At 50.1% G+C, this 24,220-nt stretch overlaps 1 protein-coding gene across 1 annotated transcript; it reads left to right on the top strand.

The window, feature by feature from the left end:
* Nucleotides 1–12,678: 12,678 nt before the first annotated feature.
* On the top strand, nt 12,679–23,079 carry ISL1 (ISL LIM homeobox 1). Its single transcript, XM_075411255.1, has 6 exons — nt 12,679–12,706; nt 13,636–13,825; nt 16,861–17,120; nt 18,868–19,154; nt 20,551–20,718; nt 22,963–23,079. Exons 1-6 carry the CDS (start codon nt 12,679–12,681, stop codon nt 23,077–23,079), a joined length of 1,050 nt encoding a protein of 349 aa, XP_075267370.1.
* Nucleotides 23,080–24,220: the final 1,141 nt, after the last annotated feature.

The following is a 24,220-nucleotide window of genomic DNA, read 5'->3' as shown; positions in this document are numbered from 1 at the left end:
TTGCCTTAGTACCTTTCTGTATCCATTATGAATGTACTGAGGCATACCCTGACGGCCACTCTGGCCCTGTTCATGTCAGTGATGCACAGAAGCCGTTAAGCTTTTTATCCAGCCAGATGCTCAGAAAACTGAGCAGCAGCTGGCTCTAAGACATGTTGATGAGATGCTCTGTGGCCAGAGCATCGCTGTACTCCAGTGGAGCACACATCATGCCACTGTCCAGTAAAAAGGGCCATGCATTCTCACATCGATCTTAGGACCCCAAGATACAGAAGCTTGAAGAATGGTCTCAAAGTCACAAATCACTCCAAATGGGTGCACTGAACAGAGATTCTTCACAAGCATTTGCATGCAGCAGTATCTGCCTGTTCCTCAGCTTTTTGGAAGTCTTATAATATCTGCTTTTAAACAGATACAAAAATGCGTATTTCAGTAAGCTATTGGTCATATATAGTCAACATTTAGGCATTACTTCAGCAGGAAAATGACCTTCAGTGCATCCATGTCAGAGGTCAGTTCACCTTTGCAACTTAATCAATAGCTATCACTCAATAGCAATTATAAGATAAGTTGTAGGACTGATCCTGGTATTAAGTGTTCATAAAGGCAGGTCCCAAAAATGCAATTCTGTGGCACATCCCATATAAATTTTATTGCTATGGCTCAGCCACAGGAATCAGGAACCGAGGATATTTCTCTTTTTTCTAACAGAGTTCTTAACAAGGAAATTGGTAGTCATAGCAGTTAGATTGCCTGGTTTTGCTTCAGAGTTTGTGTGCATATCCCTGCATTACCTAGGCAAAATGAAATGTATATTGTCTCCGATATTCAGCATTTCATACCCAACAGAAGCTTGCCATGGTTTTAAGTTAGTTTCACAAGCTTAATGTTGTATCAGCACACTCTTTTGTCTGTGAATGTAATAGCTCTATTACTGACATATTAGGGAGGAAAAAAAAAAAAAGAAAGCGTCTTTGTGAAAGCCTGCAATTAATCTGTTACAGATCTAGCTGCAAAGTCATAATTTATTGATGGTTGCACAGAGGATACTGAAATGGTAGTATTAGTGAGTTGGTAGATTTATACAGATTATATGTATTCTGTTCACAAGTACTAGACACATTTTGTCCCTGTGAGTTTGTGAATGTAATTGCATCAAAGTGCTTATTAAGGCAATCCAAAACTTTCTGAAGAATAATATGGAGTAATGGGATTATCATAAAAGGTAAATATCTACAGTACATGCAAAATCATGCTCATTCTGTTGGAAGTTTTTGAAAGATCTTGTTATGTTGTCAGATTAATTACATGTTTGATTGAAATTTTTAAAAAGGACATAATAAACTTAAAAGAAGGAAGTGAAGTACAACTTAACTATGCTCACCTTTGGATTCTTGTACTAAAGTGAATCTGCTACTCTGTCCATTTGACCCCTAATTATATGTGATTCTACTACCACTAACCAGCCACAAAGTATTCGTTCTGTGAAAAAGAATGTAGTTTGTGTAGGACTTCACTTAATTCTGCTTCACTTTCCATCCCTTCCTTGCTTCTTTTCCATTTTGTTTCTATGTCATCAGAACATGAATTGGAACACATTGAAGGATTCATAAAGTTACGCTTCATTTTTGCTATATATTTAAGCCTAAGAATTCAATTTGCAACAGTATTTTGACTGCCTATAAGTAATTTCCAGTGCTCACTGTCTTTTCCATAAGAGCACTTTTGTTAATTGGTTTGAACAAACTGGGTTTGTCTCAGGCACAGTGTTATGAAGCTTATATAAATTACGAGTCTGTAACTGGACTTAGATATTTCTGACTTCTTTTGAAAAGTATTCTAATGACTGTGATATGCTCATTCTTGTTACTGTCTGGGAAAAAAAAAATCTTCACTTTTTATGTACTTATTAGACAAAAAGTGTTTCAGCACGTGGGTTTTTTCTCATATGAAAACTGCACTGACTTGGACAAAATAGCACCTTTGACTAGGGTTTCTGCCACAGAACTCTGTACTGCAGCTTTTATAACAGAGGTCCTGATGTAACTGAATAAAGCTAATTATGCCTTTAGCCTGACTGGCACCGACGTCATTGATCATCTGTGCAAGGATTTGTATGTTTAGGCCCCAAAATGCATGTTTCTACAGTTCTGGACGGTCATAATTGACTATTCCAGATAATCCTATTAACCTAAGATGTGTTCATGTACATTCAACCATTCATTTTTCTTCTGTTGAACTAGATAGAATGGGACCAACTCACAGGAAGAAAAGATAACAGGAAATTAAGCTGAAACACACTCATAAAACAGAAGCAAGTTACAAGTACCTTCGCCTAATACTGGCTTGACTTTCCATAAAGAGCATGAAACCGTTGCTCGTTTGTTTCCCTAAGGCAACGAGCAGCCCTTCTGAAGTACGTGGCAGCATTTCTTTTTGAGCTTTTAAATTTACAGAAGACTCCAGATGCAAAATGATGCAGCCAACCTGTATAAACCAAAACACTTCTTCTGAAAGAAGGAAAGACATGAAGTCAAAGAACAGTTCAAGCCTGTGACTTTCTGAAAGTCAGTCCTCCCTCTTCCATAACAGTTCTTTAGAGTAGAGGGAAAATTTCACCCAAAACAACTAAAATTGGTCCTTTGTGACAATGACAGTATGTAAAAAATATTGTAAATGAATGAAAGGTTACAGAGGTTCAGGAAGTCACATACTGCATGTGCCTACCTTTAAATGTATGTGTCAGGCCGTTTAGGATGGTGAACTGACTTGAGTCCTTACAAATAGGCATGTGATGACTGCCTTACAAACAGAGCTCTTCAGCCCATAAGGAGTCCACTTGCATAATAAATAACCTGAGAGTCAAAGGTCATTTATGTGTACTGTAAAGTACAGAAGAAAATACTATGCAAAATTTTGTGGATTTTTTTTCACTTTGTAACTTCTTGCTACTAGGCAGGACCATCTGTATGATTTGCAGCTGTAGTTGGATCACAGATGAAAATGTGTGTAAAAATATTTTGGTTTATATCTGTTTGAGTATTAAAGCTGATGCCTCAGTGTAATATTGCACACACAGCTACCTTTGTAACAAACAAACACGTTCATTTTCTGGAAGGTAAAGATGCAGAGATGCAGATCAAAGATGCTTTGATTCTTAAGGCTGAGAAATACATCAGGACATTGCACTATGTATCAACAAGCCTCACACTGACAATATTGGCAGTAGAATTTCACCTTTTTTCACCTGAAGGACAGTTCAGTGTACCTGTAAAATGGGTATAGTGGTTGTTGCTTGCCTCACCATGTTGTCGGGGTAAAAACTTTTGACTGAGTCCTGCAGAGCCCCCTTGTGCACAGACATCCACAACTCCCATCCTAATATTCAGGACTGAGTCCTTGAGGTAATGACTGTGCAAAGTCTTTGAGACCCTGAGAAGTCAACAGATGAGAACAGTACTATCATTACCACGTAAGCAAGTAATTACAGCCCTGTTACAAAGTGTACTCTAAAATGATTTTCAGCGGTGCTTCTAAACGGGTGCTTTGTGCATCTGACATACCTTATTTTTGTCTTAACGTGTTAGCCGTTTGCTCCACTTTTGAGTCATAGGTACTGTAACTGTTTGTGTCAGTGAAGTTCCACCAAGAAACACTGCCAACTATCCAACAGACATTTCAGGGAGAGGAAGGACAATTCTACTCATCTATTCTGACCTCCTTTCATTATTCCTGGACTAAAGCTTTTTTTTTCCCTTTCCACCATGTGAAAAAATGCGGCCAAACCCAATAGTTTCAGTATCGACAAAGTAGTATTTATAGCATAGTCTAGATAAAGAGGCAGGAGGCCTGAAACAAATAAGTCTGACCCCATTTGTCTTTGAAAATCCAAGTGCGGCAAAATATATATACATCGTAAAAACATTCTTATCTTGTCCCACGGAAGTGGAAGAAGGTTCGAAAACAGAGACCAACAAACAGTGGACAACACATCGTAACATGTGGTGCCAGTATCAGGGCTTCTAATGTCACACAGCAATTCAATTTCTAAATGAAAACAAAAGTAATTTCAGGTTTGAAAAAATCTGATAAGAATTCTCCATCTGCCATGTGCCACAGTTGACAGCTGCTTCTTTTTGCATAGCTAAGATCAACCCAACCTTATCCAGTCTGCCTGTGTAGGGTATACAGGCATTGTTGAACATAGTAGTGGAAAAGTATTAAGGCTTGGCAGAATTTTCCGTTCTTTGCCTTCTGTCTTTTGCTCTGATTAATACCTATCTCTTTCTATACTGTTCCTGTCTGTCTCATATTTCTTCTCTGTGGTAGATGCCTTTTAAGAGTAGCTTGATTCAGCTGTAGTTGACCTTTTATGGAGCACTGCTGACTCACATCAAGTTTTTATAGGCCTGCTAGTTTCTGCACATATGTGGAGCAGGGATACTCTTTGACCTAGAGGAGTTAGAGAGCGAGAAGGAGATCCTGGGGAGGGAGGTTTGGCTAGGGGGAGGTGTACTTTCTTTTCAAGGAGCAATGTTTTTTTGAACACGCAATCAAAAAAAAGCATTTTCTTTCTCAGGAGAAAGAAATAGTATGCAAATCCAAGAGTGAAAAATAATTAAACACTTGCGATGTTACAATTAATATAAACATAACCACTTTTTGCCAAATATATTAAGAATAATTGTAGCCCTAACAGCAAAATATTATTGTGAGAGAGACTGGATAAATTTTGCTGTCAAGTGCCAAATCATTGCCATAGGTGGCAGTATCTGATTTGTCACAACCTGAGTGTCAAACACAAACACACACACAGAACCTCCAAGAAAGAAGCTCTCTTTGTCTTTTCTTGTCCTACTTCCATCTTCCCTCTCTTCATTGCTCATTGTGCTGTGTTCTTTCCTTTACATTCTTTTCTTCTTCAGTTTCTTTCCTTCTTCCTTATTTTCTCAGTTCCCCGTGGCACTGCACTCAACTTTTTAAACATTTCTCTCACCTCTGCCTCTCTGTAGTTCCACTTATTCCTCCGTATGTTTTTGCTTATGGTTCTCCTATCCCTACCACCACATTCAGCTTTTTTTATATTTTCCCTAGCCCTCCTTCCCTTTGCCATAGTCACCCCTCGCACAGAGATTTTGTACTACCACATGGGACAAATGCATACGGTCTTCAGACCAGGTCATATCTCACCTCTTTCCAAGGTCCCCCTTTCAACTTGGTGTGCTTGACAACAGTGGGAATGACACAGCCTCTTTACTGATTGCACTTGCCCAGAGTACACATCATCAAGTACAGTCCTGGGGCTAGAACGCATTTACCAGCCTACCTCCTCCAAAGAAACTTTCTTTGCTTTCCAACCTTTCATGAAACCAAGTGGATCAGTGCGTAACACAATCTACAGGCAAACTGGAAAATCGTCAGAAAGACATCAGATTTCCTCCCATCTGCAGTTCAGGTCCGTCATATGCGCAGACGGGAAGACGATAACATTTTAAAATTCCTCTTCTGCAATAGATATATTTGGCAGTGAAACTGTTAAATTACACACTGTACTTGCAGGGCCTTCAGATGTTCACCCTGTATGTGTTTGTTTACACAGAAAAACAGAAGCTGTGTGCGATAGAGTTGGAAAAGTCGCAATATGTGGATGCAAATCACCCTACAGGCAGAAATACACACCCTACAGAGAAAGAGAACGAAAGACAACAGGCAGCTCAAGCTCTTGCTACGCTAACTCATCATACATTTCTTTTCATGAGATGGGGCTGAACGCAGGATTCCAAGCAATACAAAGGAAACTACAAGTAGCTTTAATAATTATACGCGCCAGATGAACTTTACAAATGTGTAAGACATGTATTAGTGATATCCATTGCATTAATACTCTGATTGTCTTTTTATCTTTATATGTATATAGCCCAGTATGACTGTATTGTGTGATCTGCCTTTCATCTTCGTACGTAATGGATGGCACATGTCCCACTAGTGGGAAGAAATGTTAAGCCTTAAGTTGTGCGTACTTGTTCTTAATGTAAGATTTATGGTTTATTGATGGCTTTTATTTGCTCCTGTTCAAAACAGAGACCAATTAACAGTGGACAACACATAGCACACCCCCCACCCCTTTCTTTTGCTTTCATGCATGGGAAATGATTGTACAAAGGGTCATGGTCCATCTTTAATTCGTCCTTCCAACATGCTGATTGCACTACTTTCACTCAGAATTCTCCTATTTTGTATGTAGCCACTTTAACAAGTTTGTGTCTGCAGCTTTGTAACCCGCAGGGTTGGCATTATGCAAATCTTGTCAAGGATTTCGTATTTTGGCTCGGTTGTTTTTGCTTTTTCCTGTTGTAGTGAGGCGGCCTGTCCCCAGAACAAGTACATTAAACTGTGTGCAGGGATGTTCATGTAAGCACACTGAACTTGCAGTATTTGTGTACACTGAGTTCTAATTGTTCCCTGTTTAGACTTCGTCTCCTTTTGGGTCTCCCTGCCTCTTCTTTGGTCGTTAATTTTGCAAGATTCGTTTTAGAGATCTAAGCAATAATGGCTGATTTAACAAGGCCTCATTCTGTGTTTACACGTATCATCTCTCTTTGGCTAGTTGACCTGTCTAACACCCACGCAGATAATTCTGTGAGTTTTTGAAATGAACTCTTTTTTTTTTTCAGGTTGCGGCTGTCCATTTTACTGTGCTCTTTTAGGAAGCAGTAAATGTACCCCGTAAAGACCAAAGATGGGTGGTATATCCCCTGACACGTCTCAGGCATATCACTGCCCGCCAGACAAGTGATCCGCTACCAACCGCCGAACTGAACTTTCTGCTAGTCGCTGTACTCGGCGTTATTTCGCCCTCGCCGCCGTCTCTGGACGTTGCTGGGATTTTTTGCGCCCCTTCAAGCCCTGCTACGAGGGCCAACGAGGCGCGGGGGGGGGGGGGGGGGGGGGGGGGGAGTGAGGCCCTGGGGGGACCACCGGGCACTGCTCCGAGCCGGCGGGACGCTCGGGGGCGGGTCGGGAGGGCGGCGGCCCCGTCGCTGCCCCTGCGGGAAGGACCCTTCGCTCGCCCGCCCAGAGCCCTCCGCTCGGCACCTGGTGCCGCCCGCACCGGGGAGGGGTCGCGGCTCTCCCCGCAGCCTCCCCGGGCGCCGGGGCGGTCCCACCGGCAGCCCGAGGCCGGGGGCGGAGGGGGAGGGCGGGCTGCCGGCTGCCCTCGGGCCGGGGCCGGGGGCGGGGAGCGGGCGGCTCTCTGCGGCCCCGCAGCCTCTCGCGGCCAGCGGGCCCCGACGGCACCGCCCGGGCTGCTACTCCTGCTGTCGCGGGTAGTCTCGCTGTTGTTGATGAGGAGGATGTAATTAATTATTTAGGTGAGGATCTGGGGGCTTTTGCTTTTTTTTGTTTGTTGTTTTTTTTTTTTACTTTCCAGATCTGGAGGTCTGGGCTCTTTTCCTGACGAAGCGACCGTTGTAGTAGCGCTGAGCGGGGACGCTGCTCGAGGTTATGGCAGCCAGGCGAATTCCCAGTGGGAAGGAGCCTCTTTACGAGGGGATGCGAGTAAGGTGTCCCCCACGTACGCTCGTGGCAAGACAGGCTCATGGGGGACAGGAGTTTTCCCGCTCCTCCGCATCCCCCCCGCTCCCTGCGGTTCGTCCCCCGACGTGGGCCGGGCGCCTTTCGGGCGCAGGGTCGGGTCGCTGCCTCCCCCTCGGCCTCCCACGGCCCGCGGGGAGAACGAAAGGGCCTGGTCCCCCCCAACCCCCACCCCTCGGCGGGACCCCCGCCAGAGCTGGCACTGGAAAAGCGGGGCCTTAAACTCCCTCGCTGCCCGGAGATTTCTGTTCACCCCGGAGACGAAATCGCCGCCGTATTTCCTGTCCTCGAACACTTCCTGACACGGGGGAGATAACAAAGGGGAAAGTTTAAAGCAATAAATACCCCCGACCCTCCTCGCCCCTCGTCTGCGCCCCCGTCTGCCGCCGCCGGGGCCGGGCGGCACCGGGCTGGGGAGAACACCGGGCTTCTCCAGCCCTGGGCCCGACCGACCCGCGCTCCACCGCCTGCTGAGCGTCCTCGGGGGATTTTCCCCTCCCGCAGAATGTCGGGGAGTTCGCTTTCCCCCGGCTGCCAGAGACCTTGCTGCCCTGCCTGCACTCCCCGGTACAGAGTGCCCGTTTTCCCGTTTATCGCCGTCCGGATCAAAGCGGGGCCGGTGCCGCCGGCGGGTCCTGTGCCCTCCGAGGAGCCTCCGGGAGGCGAAAGACGCTTTGTTTTTGGGTGGTGTCGGTTTTTTTTTTGAGAGGTAGCGCGATGTAATAAGCTAAATCGTATTATTAAAGTCACGAAAGCTTCCTGGGCGCTCAGAAGCCCGCTGACAGGTTTTCTTGTGTTTTAATAGATTTAGTGTTGTTACGGTACATTTCTCCCTCACATACAGTAGCTAAAACTTGAAGATTAAAGATCCCACACCTCTAGATGAGTCAAAGCCTACACCCCGGAGCAGCTAACACATTTCGTGACTGGTTTCCTGGCTGCGCTGTTTCCCTGCGCGAAGCCCCTTTCGCCTCTCGGCAGGCTCGGCCCCGGTCTCCTGCCTGCATCCCTCAAGGCAGCGAGGGGAAACCAGAACCTCCGGGAGCCCAGACACGGACCCTCCTCGCACACCGCTCCGAAGCTCCTCAGGAGAGGTTTCGACCCGGGGCTGAGGGCAAGAGCCGTTCGGCCGAGGCTGCGCTGAGCCCCCCGCGATGCCGCGGGGCAGAGCCAGCCCTCCCCGCGGGAGCCGGAGCCGCGGCGTGCGTGGGGACCCCACCCCCCCCACCCCGCGCTCCCATCCCCGGGTCTGAGCCCCGCGATGGTGAGGGCCAAGGGCCCGGCGGGGACCCCCTGCTGCCTGCTTCGCACCTGGGGTTCGGCCGCCGCAGCCCGGTGCTGCCCCATCCTGGACCGACCAGGGCATCCAGCCCACCCCGCACGCTGCCCCGCTTCCGCAACCCGCGCTACCTCTGCAGTCACCTTCCAAGGCCGGTTCTTTCCCCCCCCCCTTCGAGAAGCCGTCCTAGTTTTCGCTACTGAGCAAACTCGGGACAGTTGTTCTTTACGGGACGGAAAGGGTTAAAGGCAGCCGTCAGTTTGGGGTTTGGGATTTTTTCTTCTCCCTTCCCTTCCCTCGAACGCATATAATCTCATCTGAGCCCCTCGAAGTGATGAAAGCCATTGATCGCTGTGCAGAGCCACCGACTTTTAGCTGGGTCCCCCAGTCCCCTCCCCAAAAGTAAATAAATAAGATAGGGGGAAGAAAGAAAAAAACAAACAGAGAAAAAAAACAAAATTAACGTGTGTTTTCGGAAGTGTCTCAGATATCTACAAATCAAGTTTTATGTCTTCCCATTCATGCGTATATTGATATCATAAAAGAGAAATCCTTCGGCAGGGTTTTTCTCTGAACACCTTATTCATTGGAACTGGCAGTTCCACTCATTATTCCACTCCCTTAAACCCGATTCTGACGCTGGCTAAATATAGAGCTTCGCCTTCCTGGGAACGCGAATCGAATACACAGTAAGCAAACCAGTAGCATGGGGGGGGGGGCGGGCGGGGGGGAGAAAAAAACCTTGATCAAAGCCCTCCTTTTCTTCCCAGTCCCGGTTTGCCGGGGCGGAGACAGGTTTCTCGCTCGTTGCACGTCGTTTGCAAAGATCAGGCTGAAAATGCGATCTGCTCTCGCAGAAGTAGACGTTAAAACCCCAAAAGTTGGGGGTGGGGGTTAGGAGGATTAAACCCGGGCTGAATTATCTCCGAACAAAGGTGTGGCGGCGCGTTATTTCCGAGTAGGGGTGGGGGTGGGGGGTCAATCGGGCCACATTCGCAGCAGAAGCGCAAACCTCCGCAGGGAAATGGGCGTAGGACGCGGTACGGAGAAACACCTTTCGCGTTTCGGGCTCTCCCACAAAATCTGCGGTTCTTTTCCCTCAGTCGCTGGGATGACTTTTTGAGGGTTTTTTTTTTCACTATCTTTATTATCATTATTTAATGACCGGGACCTTTCTCCATCCCGCAGGTCACCCCGGGGGGGGGCGGGGGCAGCGGAGGGTGGTCTCGGCGCTCCCGGCGCGGGGCAGGGAGGGCGACGTTCGCTGAGAACCGGGCGGAAAAAGCCACAAAAGCCCAGAGGCGCGCCCACCGCCGCGCTCGGCCGCGGACGGTCGCCCCTAGGCCAGCAGAGGTCGCCGCCGCCGCCCGCGCGCCGCCCGCGAGGGGAGAGGCCGGGCCCGGGACGCTGCCCCCGGGGAGGGCGCCCCCCCCCCAGGCGCAGGCCGGGCGCGGCACCGCGGCCCGGCGGGGCGGGCGGCGGGGTGGGGGAGGGCACGGCGGGGGGCCCCCTGCCCCGGCGAGAGGCACCGCAGCCCGGGTCGGCGTGGGTGAAACTGGCCGCTACCGACGGCGCGTGTCAGGCTGCGCGGGGCTGCCAGCGGCAGCGGAGGCTGCCGACAGCCGCCCCTCGGTGCGCCCGGCTGACACACGGCGCTGTGCGGCGTACCTGGACCTGTTCTCCTGTAGATATGTACGTGTATACACGCACGCACATAAACACCCCCGCGCAGATGTGCGTCGCCAGTTTCTGGGGTGCAGAAGCGATCGCCTGGCAGAGCAGCCTTTTCCGCTGTTTATATGAACGTCGAATATGTAAAGTAACTCTGTGTGCGTGTGTGTGTGTGTGCGTGGTGTTTACAGCCGTGTCTTTACCTCCCGACGTTATCTGGAGATCGCTCCAAGGCAGCTCGGTTATGTCTACAAGTGGCAGCGCTGGGTCCCGCTCCTTCCCTGAAACGCAGCTGGAGGGTGTGTTCGCTCCCTCAGCTTCGGGAAGGGAAACATCCTGCGAGCGGAGTCAGGGTGCGGAGCCGGTCCGTCGTTCCGCAGCTGTCTCCGCAGCGAACGCCAGTTTCAGAACTTTTTTTTCGGCTCATTCATTGCAACCCGGTTTCCCCGCGGGAAGACACGCCGAGCGACTCTGGCTTTGCCTCCCCTTCACCCAGGCTCGGCTGCCTGCTGGAAAAAATCAGGGCTCTGAAAACAAAAAAAATACTTTCCTGATGGGTAGCGATTGGCGGGCACGTGTACACCACGCTGGCGAGGGCGGTGTGACAGCCCGAGCGGAACACAACCCGAAACGAGATCCGAACAAACCCAAAAGGGATGTTTTAGACGGGGGGGGCGCACTCAGGGGGGTTTGGTGTGGGCAGGCGGGAGGCACCGCGCAGCCCCAGCGCAGCCTGCCCCGCGGAGACGGACACAAAGAATACCCTGCCCGCGGGGAAGCCGCCTTCTGCCGGGTGCGGGAGGCTTACAGATAACGGCCCGCCGGGCTGAGGGCGGTGTTGGGGGGGGGGGGGGATGCTGCGGGAGGCGGTGCGCAGCCGGGGACACCGCACCACACCGCGCCCGGCCGCGGGTCTCCGGTCCCGGCTGCCCTCTGCGGAGTAGCGCCGCGGGACCGCGCAACGGCTAAGCCCGCATCTTCTGCCGCCTGTATCTCTCTCTCTTCTTTTCTCTAATAATGATTTTAAGTTATTCTAGACGGGGAAAGGCAGCAGTTCCTCACTTTTCCCCGCGAATTCCCGTTCCCGGCCAACCCACGAAACTGTCTAAACACAGGATGCCCTTCCATTCACAGACTGGGGCGGGGGGGGGGGGGTGGCGGGAGAAGGGAAAAGGACCTAAAAGGGACCGGGAAACATAAATAGAACGGAGGAGAGCGCTGAGAGAAGCTTCAAGACAAATCTTTGTACCTTCTCCGCCCTCGCGCCTGTCGGAAGCGCGCGGAGCTTTTGCCCGGGACTATAAGAGAGGAGGAGGAGGGTGGAGGGCGAAGGCGGGTGCCCCCCTCCCCGCCCAGGGCAGCTCCTCCCGGGCGAACTGCAGCAGCGGCTCCCGCCTGGGAAAGGCGAGCGTTGGGGAAGGGGACGGCTGGGCGAACCCCCCCCCCAGAAACAATAACAATCAATACGCGGTGCGCGCGGAAGCGGTGCGCGGTCCCGGCGGAGGCCAAGCCGGCGGCGCGCAGCGGGGCGCGGGAGCGGGGCGCGGGAGCGGGGCGGGGAGCCGCTCCCCCCGGGCGCTCGGGCCGGGCCCGCCGCGCCGCCCGCCGCCGGGATATGGTAATGGGCACCGCCGCGCCGCGCGCGCCCGCAGCCAATGGGCGCCGCGCGGGCGTGACGTCCCCGCCGCATGACGTCAGGCCAATGGCGAGCGGGCTGAGTTGGAGCAGAGAAGTTTGAGTAAGAGATAAGGGCGAGGCGAGCGCCCGAGCCGACAGCGCCCGGCCCGGCACCGCCGCCGCGCACCGACCCCGCGCGGGCACCGCGCGGACCCCGCGCAGCTGTCGCGCGGCCGGACCCCGCGCCGCCCCGCGCGCCCCCTGCTCGCTCTCTCTCTCCTGACAGCGTCTCCCGCGCCGGTGGTGTTTTGCTTTGCTTTTTGTGCTTTTTTTTTCTTTTTTTTTTTCGTTTCGAGTTTCTTTTTTTTTTTCTCTTTTGTCGTTGCTACTTCTGGTTTTTTATTTATTATTTTTATTTTTATTATTTTTGTTTTTAGCGGCAGCTCTCAAACCCACTTTGGTGTCTCAAAACGAAACCGTACACCATTTCACTGTGGACATTACACCCTCTTACAGACATGGGAGACATGGGAGACCCACCAAAAAGTAAGGCGGAAATTTTTACCGTTGTCGGAATAAATGTGCTGTCTGTCGCGAAGCCGCCTCCGGCAGGCGAGCTGCGGGAGAGCCGGACTTCACCCGGGCGGTGGAGAAGGTGCCTTTGTTGCCGTGCCTGCATGCTTGCTGTGTTCTAACCTCCTAGCTCTCGTGCGCTACCAGCCCGGGGTCCCGCTCCCTCTCTCTCCTAAAGTTTCGGGGGAGCGGACAGGGTTCAGGCGGGATCTCCGTCGGCGGAGCCCGGATTTCCCCCGGCGCCAGACTGCGGCGAGGCCGGCTGAGCCCCGGCCCGCCCTGGGGAGCGGGCGCTGGACCCGGGGGAGCGGGCGGGTGACAGCCGCTAGCGCCGCTCCCCGCTGCCCCCTGCCCCGTGCCCCCGCTCTCGCGGCAGAGGGGCTCCACGCGCCCGCCGTGTCCCTGAGAGCCTCTTAAAAAAAAAAAAAAAACAAACAAAAAAAAAAACCGAAAAAACTAACCAAAAACATAAACGGAAATCGAAGGTGCGGGCTGCCCTCCCCGTGAGGACAGGACCCCAGACACGCAGACGGTAAAGCAAACGGAAAAGCGACGAGGGAGTTCGGAGCTGTGGTTCCGCGCGAGGCTTGCGGGACGAGGACCTTCGTCCCGAAGACCGCTCGCATCTGCATTTTAACATCTTTCCGCCTCCCTTCCAGAGAAGGCAAGGTTTTGGTGGCACACTTCAGTTACCGTCCAGAAGTGTGATACTCTTAAAAAAAAAAAAAAAAAAAAAAAAAAAAAAAGAGAGAGAGAGAGAGAAAAAAAGAAGAAGAAAAAAAAACCACAACAAACAAAAAACCGCTCCCAGAGTACGCCCTATAAGTGAACGACACTAAAAGTGTGTTTATCTCTGTAGGAGAGCAAACGGTTAGTCAATCATGTATTTATTTTCATTTCAGAAAAACGCCTGATTTCCCTATGTGTCGGTTGCGGCAATCAGATTCACGATCAGTATATTCTGAGGGTTTCGCCGGATTTGGAATGGCACGCGGCGTGTTTGAAGTGTGCAGAGTGTAATCAGTATTTGGACGAGACCTGTACGTGCTTTGTTAGGGATGGCAAAACCTACTGTAAAAGAGATTATATCAGGTACGCCATTTACGTTGTTTAATTCTTCGGTGAGATTGCTTTTATTTATCTATTTATTTATCTGTTTGTCATATAAAACTGACAGAGGCAGGAAGATGAAAAATTGTGAGAAAGAGGGTGAAAAGACAACCTGGTATGTTTTTAAGTGATTTCCCAATAGATAGACAGGCGAGGAAGAAAAGTTAGAGCCGTCAAATTTTCTCTTCCACAGATTCAAATGTAAATTTCTGTATAAACAAAACCGCGTTCGGGAACAGCTAGCGACCGTGTGGGACCCTCCTGAGGACTTTGGCAATGCATCCTGTGATCCTAACAAAGTGGGAAATCGTAGGTAATGGAGAATATGTTCGGTGGTGTAGCTATTGTGGGCAACAAGGACCTGATCGCTTTTTAACAAGATGTGAGAAACGCGTCTCTCTGAGTCTTTGCAAAGACATAGTGGCATTCATAAGAAAGGCACTTCGAGCAAGTATGCGGTAAAAATAAATACACGCGAAAAAAAAAACCAAACCCAAAACAAAAACAAAACAAACAACTATTTAAACCAGGCCTATCAAAAACAACAACAACAAAAAAAAAAGAAAGATAAAGAAAAACAAAAACAAAACTCAAGTTTTCTTCAGAATGAAGGGTACTTTTATGTGGAGGGTAAAACCTAGACCGAAATGTTTCTTTGCTAAAATAACTGACATTTAATCTTTTTAAATATTAACCCCTTTGGTGATATCTGGCTGCCTTTTCTTTCTTATCTTATCTGTACTGATGAATTAGACAGAGCAGATCAAATTGCCCATCATCTGTTCGCGAACAATTGGGTATATTTAGATAATGGAACCGCTTCCTTCCTCACATTAAAATCTGGTAACTGATAAAACGTGAGAGTTGCCAATCCTGACACTACAGAGAAACCAAAGCAGGAATTTCGAGCGTGCTTATTATTTGTGCTGCTGGGTCATGCTGATCCGTTTCAGTGTCGTCTGCTGGGTTTGCCAAGCCAGAACTTTGTGCGACACTGAGGTACTGGCAGTAATTGTTTTACTGAAAGTTTGGGGAGCAAGTACTTAACCAGCCACCTAAGATATCTTTCCTGGCTTCTTTGTAACTCCGAATTGAAATAAAGTACTTGAGTCTTTCCTTCTCCAGTGCACAATTCATTGGCAGACCGTTCCTTCAAGCCATGTTGTGAGATTATTCTTAAAGTTTTCCCATGGCGAAAAACAGCCCACTTTTTAAAATTTTGTATTTCTTTACTTTTGAACGCACTTCGGAGCCGCACTTTTAAATATTGTCCCTTCACTGATTTCAAATGAAAGGAAAACGTTTGGACTGAGACGTGCTGGCTTATCTCCTGCAAGAGCTCAGCGGGCGAAATTTAAACAACAACAACAAAATTACAGCTCTTTTAAGTTAATACGGAACACGTTTCAGTCGCTACAATTTTTAAAGTAAGATGCGCTGTACGTGCTAGTCGACTTTGAATTAGACCCTGAGCCGGTCTGTAATGGTCAGACATGTGGGCAACCCCCCCAACTTCTGTACCTATTAAGGTGTACACTCTGCGATCACTCTGTTCTTTTGCCGTTTAGCTGTTTTGTTTCGTTTTTCTTCTCAGAACGTTACAATTCGGAAATAGGTAGCTCATGATAGAGGATGAGTACACCTCTGTGGCCGCGGCAGCTGAGGTTGTGTGTAAATAAACACCCGTACCCACAAGCACACATCGCGGGCAGTGTCTCTCAGGAGGCGTATCGCTGAGGAAATGCGTGGGGATGAGGAGTATCAGTTCAGTTTTAGGAACAGCTTTTGCAGGTCCGCGGGCCGTGCGCGCGCAAGGATGCGTGTGTCCGCGCGTTTGCGGCTAGCTGTTGATTTTACTCCGTGCCGGGGCGGCCGGCTCAGGAGCCAGGGGCTGCGCAGGTCCGGGCGCCCGGGCTGGAGCATTTTCCCATGTTCGCCCACCGACGGGGTGAACTGACTCCCTTCCCCCCCACGGGGGACGAGGCACCCGCCGCCCACCCCGGCTCGTAAACCCCGGGAACCCCCCGTTTGCCGAGTGGGGCTGTCAGGGAGAAGTCTCCCATTCGCTGCTGGCCGGGGGGGCCGGAGCGTCCGCGGTGGGGGAGACGGGGCAGGGGCAAGCTGCCGAGTCAAGGTACCCGAAACGCCTTTTCGTGGTGGGCGGGGAGGGGGGGGGTTGCACTACTGCAGATGTGAGCGTGTATATAGATAAGGGGGGGGGGGTGGGGGGTGTATGCCTACCTTGTTGTACAGAACCAGACCTGGTGGGGGAGGGCAAGGGGAAGAGCCCCGGCCGCTGGCAGAGCCGCCCCCACCGCCGAGCTGCCGGCAGCCCGGGCGCGCAGCAAGCGGCAGAAGTCCGGAGTGGGCTCCTCGCAAAACAAAAGCCAAAAAAACAGAAAACAAAAAAAAACCCCCACCATTTGGTGAGGCTGGCACTCTTGTGCGTGGGGAGTGGCTGGCAGCTTTCCCCGGCGTCCCAGGGCGGTCCGGGTCAGCCCCGGGCCAGGCTGGGTCAGGTCCCCTCTCCGAGAGGAGGGAGGGAGCGGGCAGGGACCGGCGGCAGCCCGGGCGCCGGGGCAGGAGGGAGAGGTCGGCGTCTCCTCGGGAAGGAAGGGGGTCGTTTTTTTTGTTTCTCCCCCTGTTTCTCCTTCCACCTCCGCCACCCCTTCCCTCCCCTCCCCTCCCCCCGCTCCCTGCCCACCGGTGTGTCCGGGTCCCCACCGCCTTTTACGGCGTGGGAAATCAGGGCGCCGGCAGCGAGCGAGTCCCTTTTATCCCCCCTTTCCTCTTCTGGCTTCTGTATTTTCGAGGTTTGTTTAACTCAGCGGGCTGCGTGCGGCGCGTCTACGCGGGGCCATGGCGCAGCCCACGAGCGGGAGTGAAAACCTTTCTTTTTTTCCTTCCTTTCTTCTCCCCCCCCAACCCCCACGCCCTGCCCTGCCCTGCCCTCCCCCCCCTCCCGTGCTCTCCCTCCTCCCTCCCTTCCCCTTCCTCCCGGGCCGGGCCCTGCTCAGGTTGTACGGCATCAAGTGCGCCAAGTGCAGCATCGGCTTCAGCAAGAACGACTTCGTGATGCGCGCCCGCGCCAAGGTGTACCACATCGAGTGTTTCCGCTGCGTGGCCTGCAGCCGCCAGCTCATCCCCGGCGACGAGTTCGCCCTGCGGGAGGACGGCCTCTTCTGCCGGGCGGACCACGACGTAGTGGAGAGGGCCAGCCTGGGGGCCGGGGACCCCCTCAGCCCCCTGCACCCCGCCCGGCCACTGCAGATGGCAGGTACCGCCCCGCTCCCGGCGCCGCGGAGGACCCTCGGGGTTTGGCGCTGCCCGGCCTGGCTCCCTGCGGGGCGGGGGGGGGGAGGGGACACGGGACACGGACACAGACGACACGCACACACCCTACACGCGGGACGCGACGCCTGCGTGGGGTCCCGCGGTCCCGGGGAGAGGGTCTGCGGCCCCTCGCAGGAGAGATCCTCCGGGCCCGGGGGTGGACAAGGCTCCACGCCCGCGGGCCAGTGCACGGGCCGTAATTTAAAACTGTCAACAAGCTAATCTTCGGTAATTGCCTTTTGAAGTGACTCTGCCTTCTCGAGGCGTTTCGTGCGGCTTGGCGAGGATTTCGTCCCAAAACCCCGCGCTCAGGGTTGCCCCAGCTCACAGCTTTCCCCTGCGCTTTCGGCCCTCGGCGGGTGCGTCAGGAGCCCGGGTGCGGGAACGGGCCGCGCTGCGGGACGGGCCGCGCTGGGCCACCAGCACCTGCAGCTCCAAAGGTTGTTTACAAACGTCACTATCTTTAAACGGGCTGGTTTCCCGCTTCTGAGCCGCTCCCAGGTGACACATCTATATAAAGGGAGAAACGACCCCCTGCCTGAACGCGGCAGGGTTTTGGAGGGGCTGTGCGCGCTCCCCGCGGCGTGCCCGCGCACGGCTGCGAAAGGCGTGCCGCGTCGGCAGGTACAACACCGCTAGCGTTTTGAAGCCTGCGTATTGTCCTCACCGCATTAGCTGATTTACTGTTACAACCGGGAAAGTCGGAACCCGGCTGTACAAAAGCAAGCACTTCTGAACATTGGCTAACCAGAGTTTCAGAGGGGAAAAAAAAAAAAAAAAAAAGACCAAAACACAAACAAACCCTGGTGTTTTTATTTTTCCCTTGACTGGGTCAAATTACAGCTAGACAGCTACGACTACACAATGCACAGAAGAGCAGCAGAATCACACGAACCCTTCCAGCTCCCGGTGTGACGCTGCCCGTGGGTTTGCGTTTCTTGGCAGCTTCCGCGAGTTGCTGCGCCTGTCCCACTTTTAAAGAATCGGCCAAAGATTCGTACATTTTTTTTAAGTTTTTCGTCACATAAATTCACCTAGCACCTCCGCTTCCGAAGACAGACCCCGGTCTTCGAGCTCTGGGGTACGGGGCTCCCGCGGGGTTTTCCTCCGCGGTCACGGTGCAGCGGGTTTGGCTCGTTTCGCTTCGAGTTGGAAGCGTCAAACCGCCGGGAGCTGCTGCGCCTTATCGCGGCCTCTGGCTAAACCGAGCTAGATTCGGCGTACAAGAAGCAGACCCGAAGGATGATTAATTTAAGAAGTATTCTTTCGTTAATTTTCAGGCCAGAAATCTGTTTGGGTGATTTGTCAGGAAATAAACATATGAAACCCTCCCCCTCCTCTGCTAGCGCAGGCACACCTTCGCGAACTCGCCCTCCCCTGTCAAATCTCATCCAGGTTCAAGCTTCTGTCGTGAAGGGTTTTCGGGGGGTGGTTTTGTTTTCGCAAATTAATTGTCTGTGGAGTCAGAAATGTCAGTCCTGTCACTCCACCAGCGCGTAAAGCAGCGGAGGCTGCGGGAGCTCCGATAGACCTGGCTGCTTGAACGGCCTTTGAAAGAGGGTTCATCACCGCCCTGCCCACCCCCCACTCCACCCCCACCTCCCGTCCCACCAGCTTAGGTTCACAGCCTCTGTAGACTCCCTGCTGCCTACTCATGGGGATCCTGTTCCTCCCTTCCCCTTGCCTTACAGCAGAACCTATCTCTGCCAGACAGCCAGCTCTGCGACCCCACGTCCACAAGCAGCCCGAGAAGACCACCCGAGTCCGGACTGTCCTTAACGAAAAACAGCTTCACACCTTGAGGACCTGCTACGCTGCCAACCCCAGACCTGACGCCCTCATGAAGGAGCAACTGGTAGAAATGACTGGCCTTAGCCCGAGGGTCATCAGGGTTTGGTTTCAAAACAAGCGGTGCAAGGACAAAAAAAGGAGCATCATGATGAAGCAACTCCAGCAACAGCAACCCAATGACAAAACTGTAAGTGGCTTCTGCCTCTGAGCGTGCTTCCCAGGGAGCAGCGCCTGGGCTGTGTTCTGACGGGAGCTTTTGGCTTTGCGGGAGCTCCCTTAAAACAAAGAAAAACGATACGACGTAGCCGTTATCCGCTCGCTTCTGCTGTCAGTGAAATTAAAACAGAGCACGGCGAGAAGCCGGTACAGGCGGCTCAAGGGAACACACGTCTTTTGGTGGGGCTGAGGTCAGACCAGCTCCTCTGCAGAGAGCTGACGGGGCTGGACGAGCCCAGCCTTGTGCAACGTTCGTGTTGCAGAGGCGAAGGACTCCTGGAGGGGAAAACGATTCTTCACCCTCTTCAATTGTTTTACGCAGGGGTAAACCCAAAAGTAAAACTCACCAGTAGGAGGGAAATTTGATGTATTTTCTTAGCACTTTATGGACCACAACGTGTGTGTGTGTGTTTGTCAGTGCACTTACCATAGAAAAAGACAAATGCAAAGCAAAGTTTTCGGAATTACCGTCGTCTTTACAGGTTATTTAAAATGTATGTAGTTCTTGCGCAGAAATATACTGAGTTATTCTCTGCGGACATGTGCACGTGTGATGCAAACCAGCGGAAAGCGCTGGGTTCAGCAGAGCAAGCTGGATGTCTCAATTTTTTTAAGATAAATTTTTTCCTTCTCCCCCCCCCCCCCCCCCCGTTGTTGTTAGTCAACTTGAGGAAGAGTCTGTTATTCTCCCTGTGTATATTGACTGACCTGAGAATGACTATTAATTCATAAGGCTGCCTAGTTAAGTGGAATTTAAGGAGTTTCATTTTACCCTGTTGGAATGCAATAAAACACGATGTTATTAACTCGCCTGAACAATCTATTCTTCGAAGCTTGGAGTTATTTTGTACACAGTGCCTGGACCACAGGGCGTGCTGGGAGGGCTGGGGTTTCCTTTATTTTTTTTTTCCTCTCTTTTCTTTTTTTTTTTTTTTTCGGAAAGAGCGCGGTACTGACGTACCCCAGGTTTGCCGTGCGGTGGATATACGATCCAGTTAAGGTCACGCAGAACAAAACCAGCCTGGATGAGAAACGGCAAGGCAGCACGATTAACCGTTTCTTGTGCCGAGCCGTGCGTCGGCAGCCGAGACACCGGGCGCTCATGTTCGAGAAAGCTTGGGGCGGAGGGGGCATGCCTGGAGAGAAATAGGAGGATTAAAGGGAAAGAAAGTAAACTTCCACCGTGATAAATGCAGCGGGCAGAAATAGGCTGACCTAGAGCAGAATAGAGTAAGACATTCACAGCAGATTAACAAAGCAAATACAAGAGACTGTATAGATAAGATAGAAAGCCGTTTATTGACTCAGCGCTTATACACAATAAAGTTAACCAAACTCATTAACATCTTTTGCTGGGCTGTTTACAGAATATCCAGGGGATGACAGGAACTCCGATGGTGGCTGCCAGTCCGGAGAGACACGACGGCGGCTTGCAGGCGAACCCGGTGGAGGTGCAGAGTTACCAGCCGCCCTGGAAAGTACTGAGTGACTTCGCGTTGCAGAGTGACATCGATCAACCTGCTTTTCAGCAACTAGTAAGTGTCTGTTCCCAGCCGCGGCAGGGCGGCCCGCGCCCGAGGCAGAGCGCTGGGGGGGGTCCCCAAACCTGCCGGTGCCCTCAGAAAGATGAGCAACCCAGGCTAGCCGGGCTTTCCTGAAATTGCAAGGTGGGCACGGCGGCACCCTGCAAGTGCGGCGAACTGGGCGGGTTTGATGAGGGCTTGGTGCAAAACCTACCTTGGTGCACAGCGGGGCTCTTGCCGAGCGGAGGGGGAGAGGAGTCAGGCCTGACCGAGGTCTGAGACTAGCTCGGCCTGCACAGTCCTCAAAACCGGGAGCATCTCTGTCCAGAGAAGTAAGGCTTTCATCAAGCGTCATTTAGTTGTACCTGCATTCATGAAAGCAGCTTCCAAAATTCGCCTCTCCCCCACTTTGGACCACTTTTGCCTTTATGTGACAGGGTGGTTTTTAAATACACCACTGTAGCGTCAGCCTGTGCCCTCGTTTAGTCACATAAATACCAATAGCTCAGTTAAATTTTTGAAGTCCTCGCTTTGAGCATGCACCTCTAGATACAAACTTTCTTACCTCTACATACATATACACACACAGATATTTACATACATATGTCTTACACAAAATGTTGTGCATTGGAAATGGAATTTCGAGTACCTATTGGTGTGAAAAAATCAAACAATGTAATAAACTGCCTTAAGGCGAAAGAACACAGATCTTTTAGAATAAATTCTGTTCTTAACTCACTTCCTTACACCTACGTCATTTGGCAGCTCATATGAGACCATATCACCCACAGTACTTAGGCCCAACAAGGTGAATTAAGGACAGAAGTTCAGCCTTAACTCAATTTCCTGGCCTACATGTGTTAAAACCAGATCTTTAAAATAATAAGGTAGGTTATGGATGTTTTCTCAGCAATTCAAAAGAACGTTTACTGATAAAGAATTAACATATAGACCCCCTTCTGATCTGTTGGGCAGTTTTTCGACATGCAGCGTCAGAAGAGTAAGGTTTGTAGCTGTGTCTGGAACTCTTTTCAGACCTTTTCAGTTTAGTATCATGCTCTCTTGCAGGATTCGCTTTCCTTTTGCCCAGTGGCAGGCTGCAGCATGCTTCCCTCCCCTGGCACACCAAGCTCACTCGGGAAGCTGTAGCACAGCAGCCAGGGCTGTTTGCATCATCTTACCTCTAGAGCTGCTTTCCTGCTTTAATCAAGCTGTCAAGCAGACACAAGAAAAATTGATCTCCCTCGGCTGCCTTACTTCTCCTGCCTTAAGAGAACAGGAGGATTTAAAAACCTTTGATGCAGAGAGTTTTTGTATGGAGTAGTTCTTGAAAAGTAAAAAAAAAAAAAAAAAAGCAGAATGGAAGATGGATAGTCCAAATATACACACGCATACAGGTAGACAGACCATTAGGTAGACAGATAATTATTGATATGTACATAACATAATGTCTGACGCAGAAAAGAGTTGAAATAAAGAACTGTGGATGGAACAGACAGTTCATTGATCGTTCGAGGCACGTCTCTATCACCAGATGGGCCAGCTAAATAGGTGTCAAAGAAATTCTTTTGGATTAGCAAAGCTCCACCCTTCAGATCGTGCCTTTTCCCAACGCCGCTCCCGAACGAACGGGAGCTGCGGGGCACATTAGGATGGAGAAGTGTGACCTTTTTTATCAAGCTGACTCTCGTTCAAAAGAGATAGCACCCCCTTCCAATCACGAATGAAAGAGGATGGCTTGTTTCAAACGCCTGCTGCTCCTGGATGCTCCTTCCACGTTTATTTTAGTATGTGCACAAAAGGGGGAAAAAAGTACCCTTGCAGTTTCATGTCAAAAAAACACGTGTGCTCTTAAATAATTGACTAGAACATCCTGTTGGGATTGCCACTCCTGCAAGACAGGGAAGAAGGCCTCATTAATAAGTTTGTTTGTTTGTTCGTTTGCTTGATTTTTCAGTCTTTTTTTTTTTTTTTTTTTTTAACCTGCTTTTTTTTCTGTGACTTGGCCGGAGGCCTGAAGAAGATTCCTGTGAAGTCAGTGGGGAAGCTAAACAAAGCAACAAACAGTGACACAGCCTCCCGTGGAGACGTATCAGGCCGTTCGGCTGCATGCCTCTGTATTTATTTTGGCGTTCTTCTTTTGCCTTTACCTGCTACTTTACTTTGATTGTTACGGTTGAAACAACGCTGCTTTTTCTTATTTTTCTTCTTCTTCTTCTTTTTTTTTTTTTTTTTTTTTTTTTTTTTTCCTGGCAGGTTAATTTTTCGGAAGGAGGACCCGGTTCCAATTCTACTGGAAGTGAAGTAGCATCAATGTCCTCTCAGCTGCCAGATACGCCCAACAGCATGGTGGCCAGTCCTATTGAGGCATGAGGAACATTCGTTCAGATTTCTGTTGTTGTTGTTTTGCCCTTACCCTCAGCCCTGTTGGAGAGAGTGGGAAAGTGATCGCATTTGGACTCCGAAATTTAGGGGGAAAAAGTATTTAACAACCCTGTAACGAACCTAGCAAGGAACCGCTCCATGAAATGAACGGAGTCATGTTTGAAAAGACAAGGTAATATGGTAGCAACACTGTGAAGACAATCATGGGATCTTACTAGAATAAATACTAAAAAAAGCGCTAACCCCGCGCTATTCAATGATCAGAGGAGGATCAAAAAGACGTTTTCAAAACGTAAAGGATTTACACACGTGGATCTCAAAAAAAAAAGTGAAAAAAAGATCTTTTTATTTGACTGCACATCTTATCTTAGGGAGAAACCAAGGTAGAGGGACTTTCTATCCAGTCCCTCCCATTCCGAATGGTGCTGTTTCTATATTGGTGATTGCCTTGCCAAAAGGAGCTCCAGTAGGTTTTCCATCATCAGGAAAGAGACGATTTAACCCTGCATTGTTGAAAGATTCATTGCAGGAAGGTGGAGCTGCATCGGTTTGCAATGTTGTTTTTAGTTGACTCTTAACAAGGGGTTGTTTCCTGGGTCTCTTCTAGCACGTACTGTAGCGAGGATTTGGTTTTGTTTGGTTGAGATCCACCCTCTATCAAGTCTGAAGCGATTAAAAGTAGGTTTTTGAATTCCTCTTTAAAAACCGATTTATAAAAGCATTGCAACAAGGTATACCTCTATTTTGCCACACAACGTCTCGGGATTGTGTTTGAAATGTGTCTGTCCAAGAAGCTTCCCCTCCCCCAAAGATGTGTATAGTCATTGGTTAAAACGACTGTTTTTCTCTCTTTCTCTTTCTCTCTCTCTCTCTCTCTCGAAACAAAAAGAAAAAAGTAAAAAAAAAAAAAATAGTAAAAGAAAAAAGAAAAAGAAAAAAAACCCCACCCTTTTTGTTTGCTCTTGCATTGCAAAATTATGAAGTAATTTATTATTTATTATCGGAAGACTTGCCACTTTTCACGTCATTTGACTATTTTTTTGTTTTCTGAAGTAGAAGAAAAAAAACAACAACAAAAAAAAACAAACAAAAAAAAGAAAAGGTTGTACCGTGGTCTTTGAATTATATG

This window comes from Opisthocomus hoazin, chromosome Z, assembly GCF_030867145.1.
Source record: "Opisthocomus hoazin isolate bOpiHoa1 chromosome Z, bOpiHoa1.hap1, whole genome shotgun sequence".
NCBI classification, from domain to species: Eukaryota; Metazoa; Chordata; class Aves; order Opisthocomiformes; family Opisthocomidae; genus Opisthocomus; species Opisthocomus hoazin.
This window is presented reverse-complemented; position numbering and strand designations above follow the sequence as displayed.

Bases quoted from the DNA above. Each gene is read 5' to 3' on its own strand.
- ISL1 (XM_075411255.1), top strand. From the start codon at position 12,679: ATGGGAGACATGGGAGACCCACCAAAAA. The intron at 19,155-20,550 runs GTAAGTGGCTTC...GGCTGTTTACAG, and splicing joins AGCAACCCAATGACAAAACT to AATATCCAGGGGATGACAGG. The intron at 20,719-22,962 runs GTAAGTGTCTGT...TTTTCCTGGCAG, and splicing joins AACCTGCTTTTCAGCAACTA to GTTAATTTTTCGGAAGGAGG.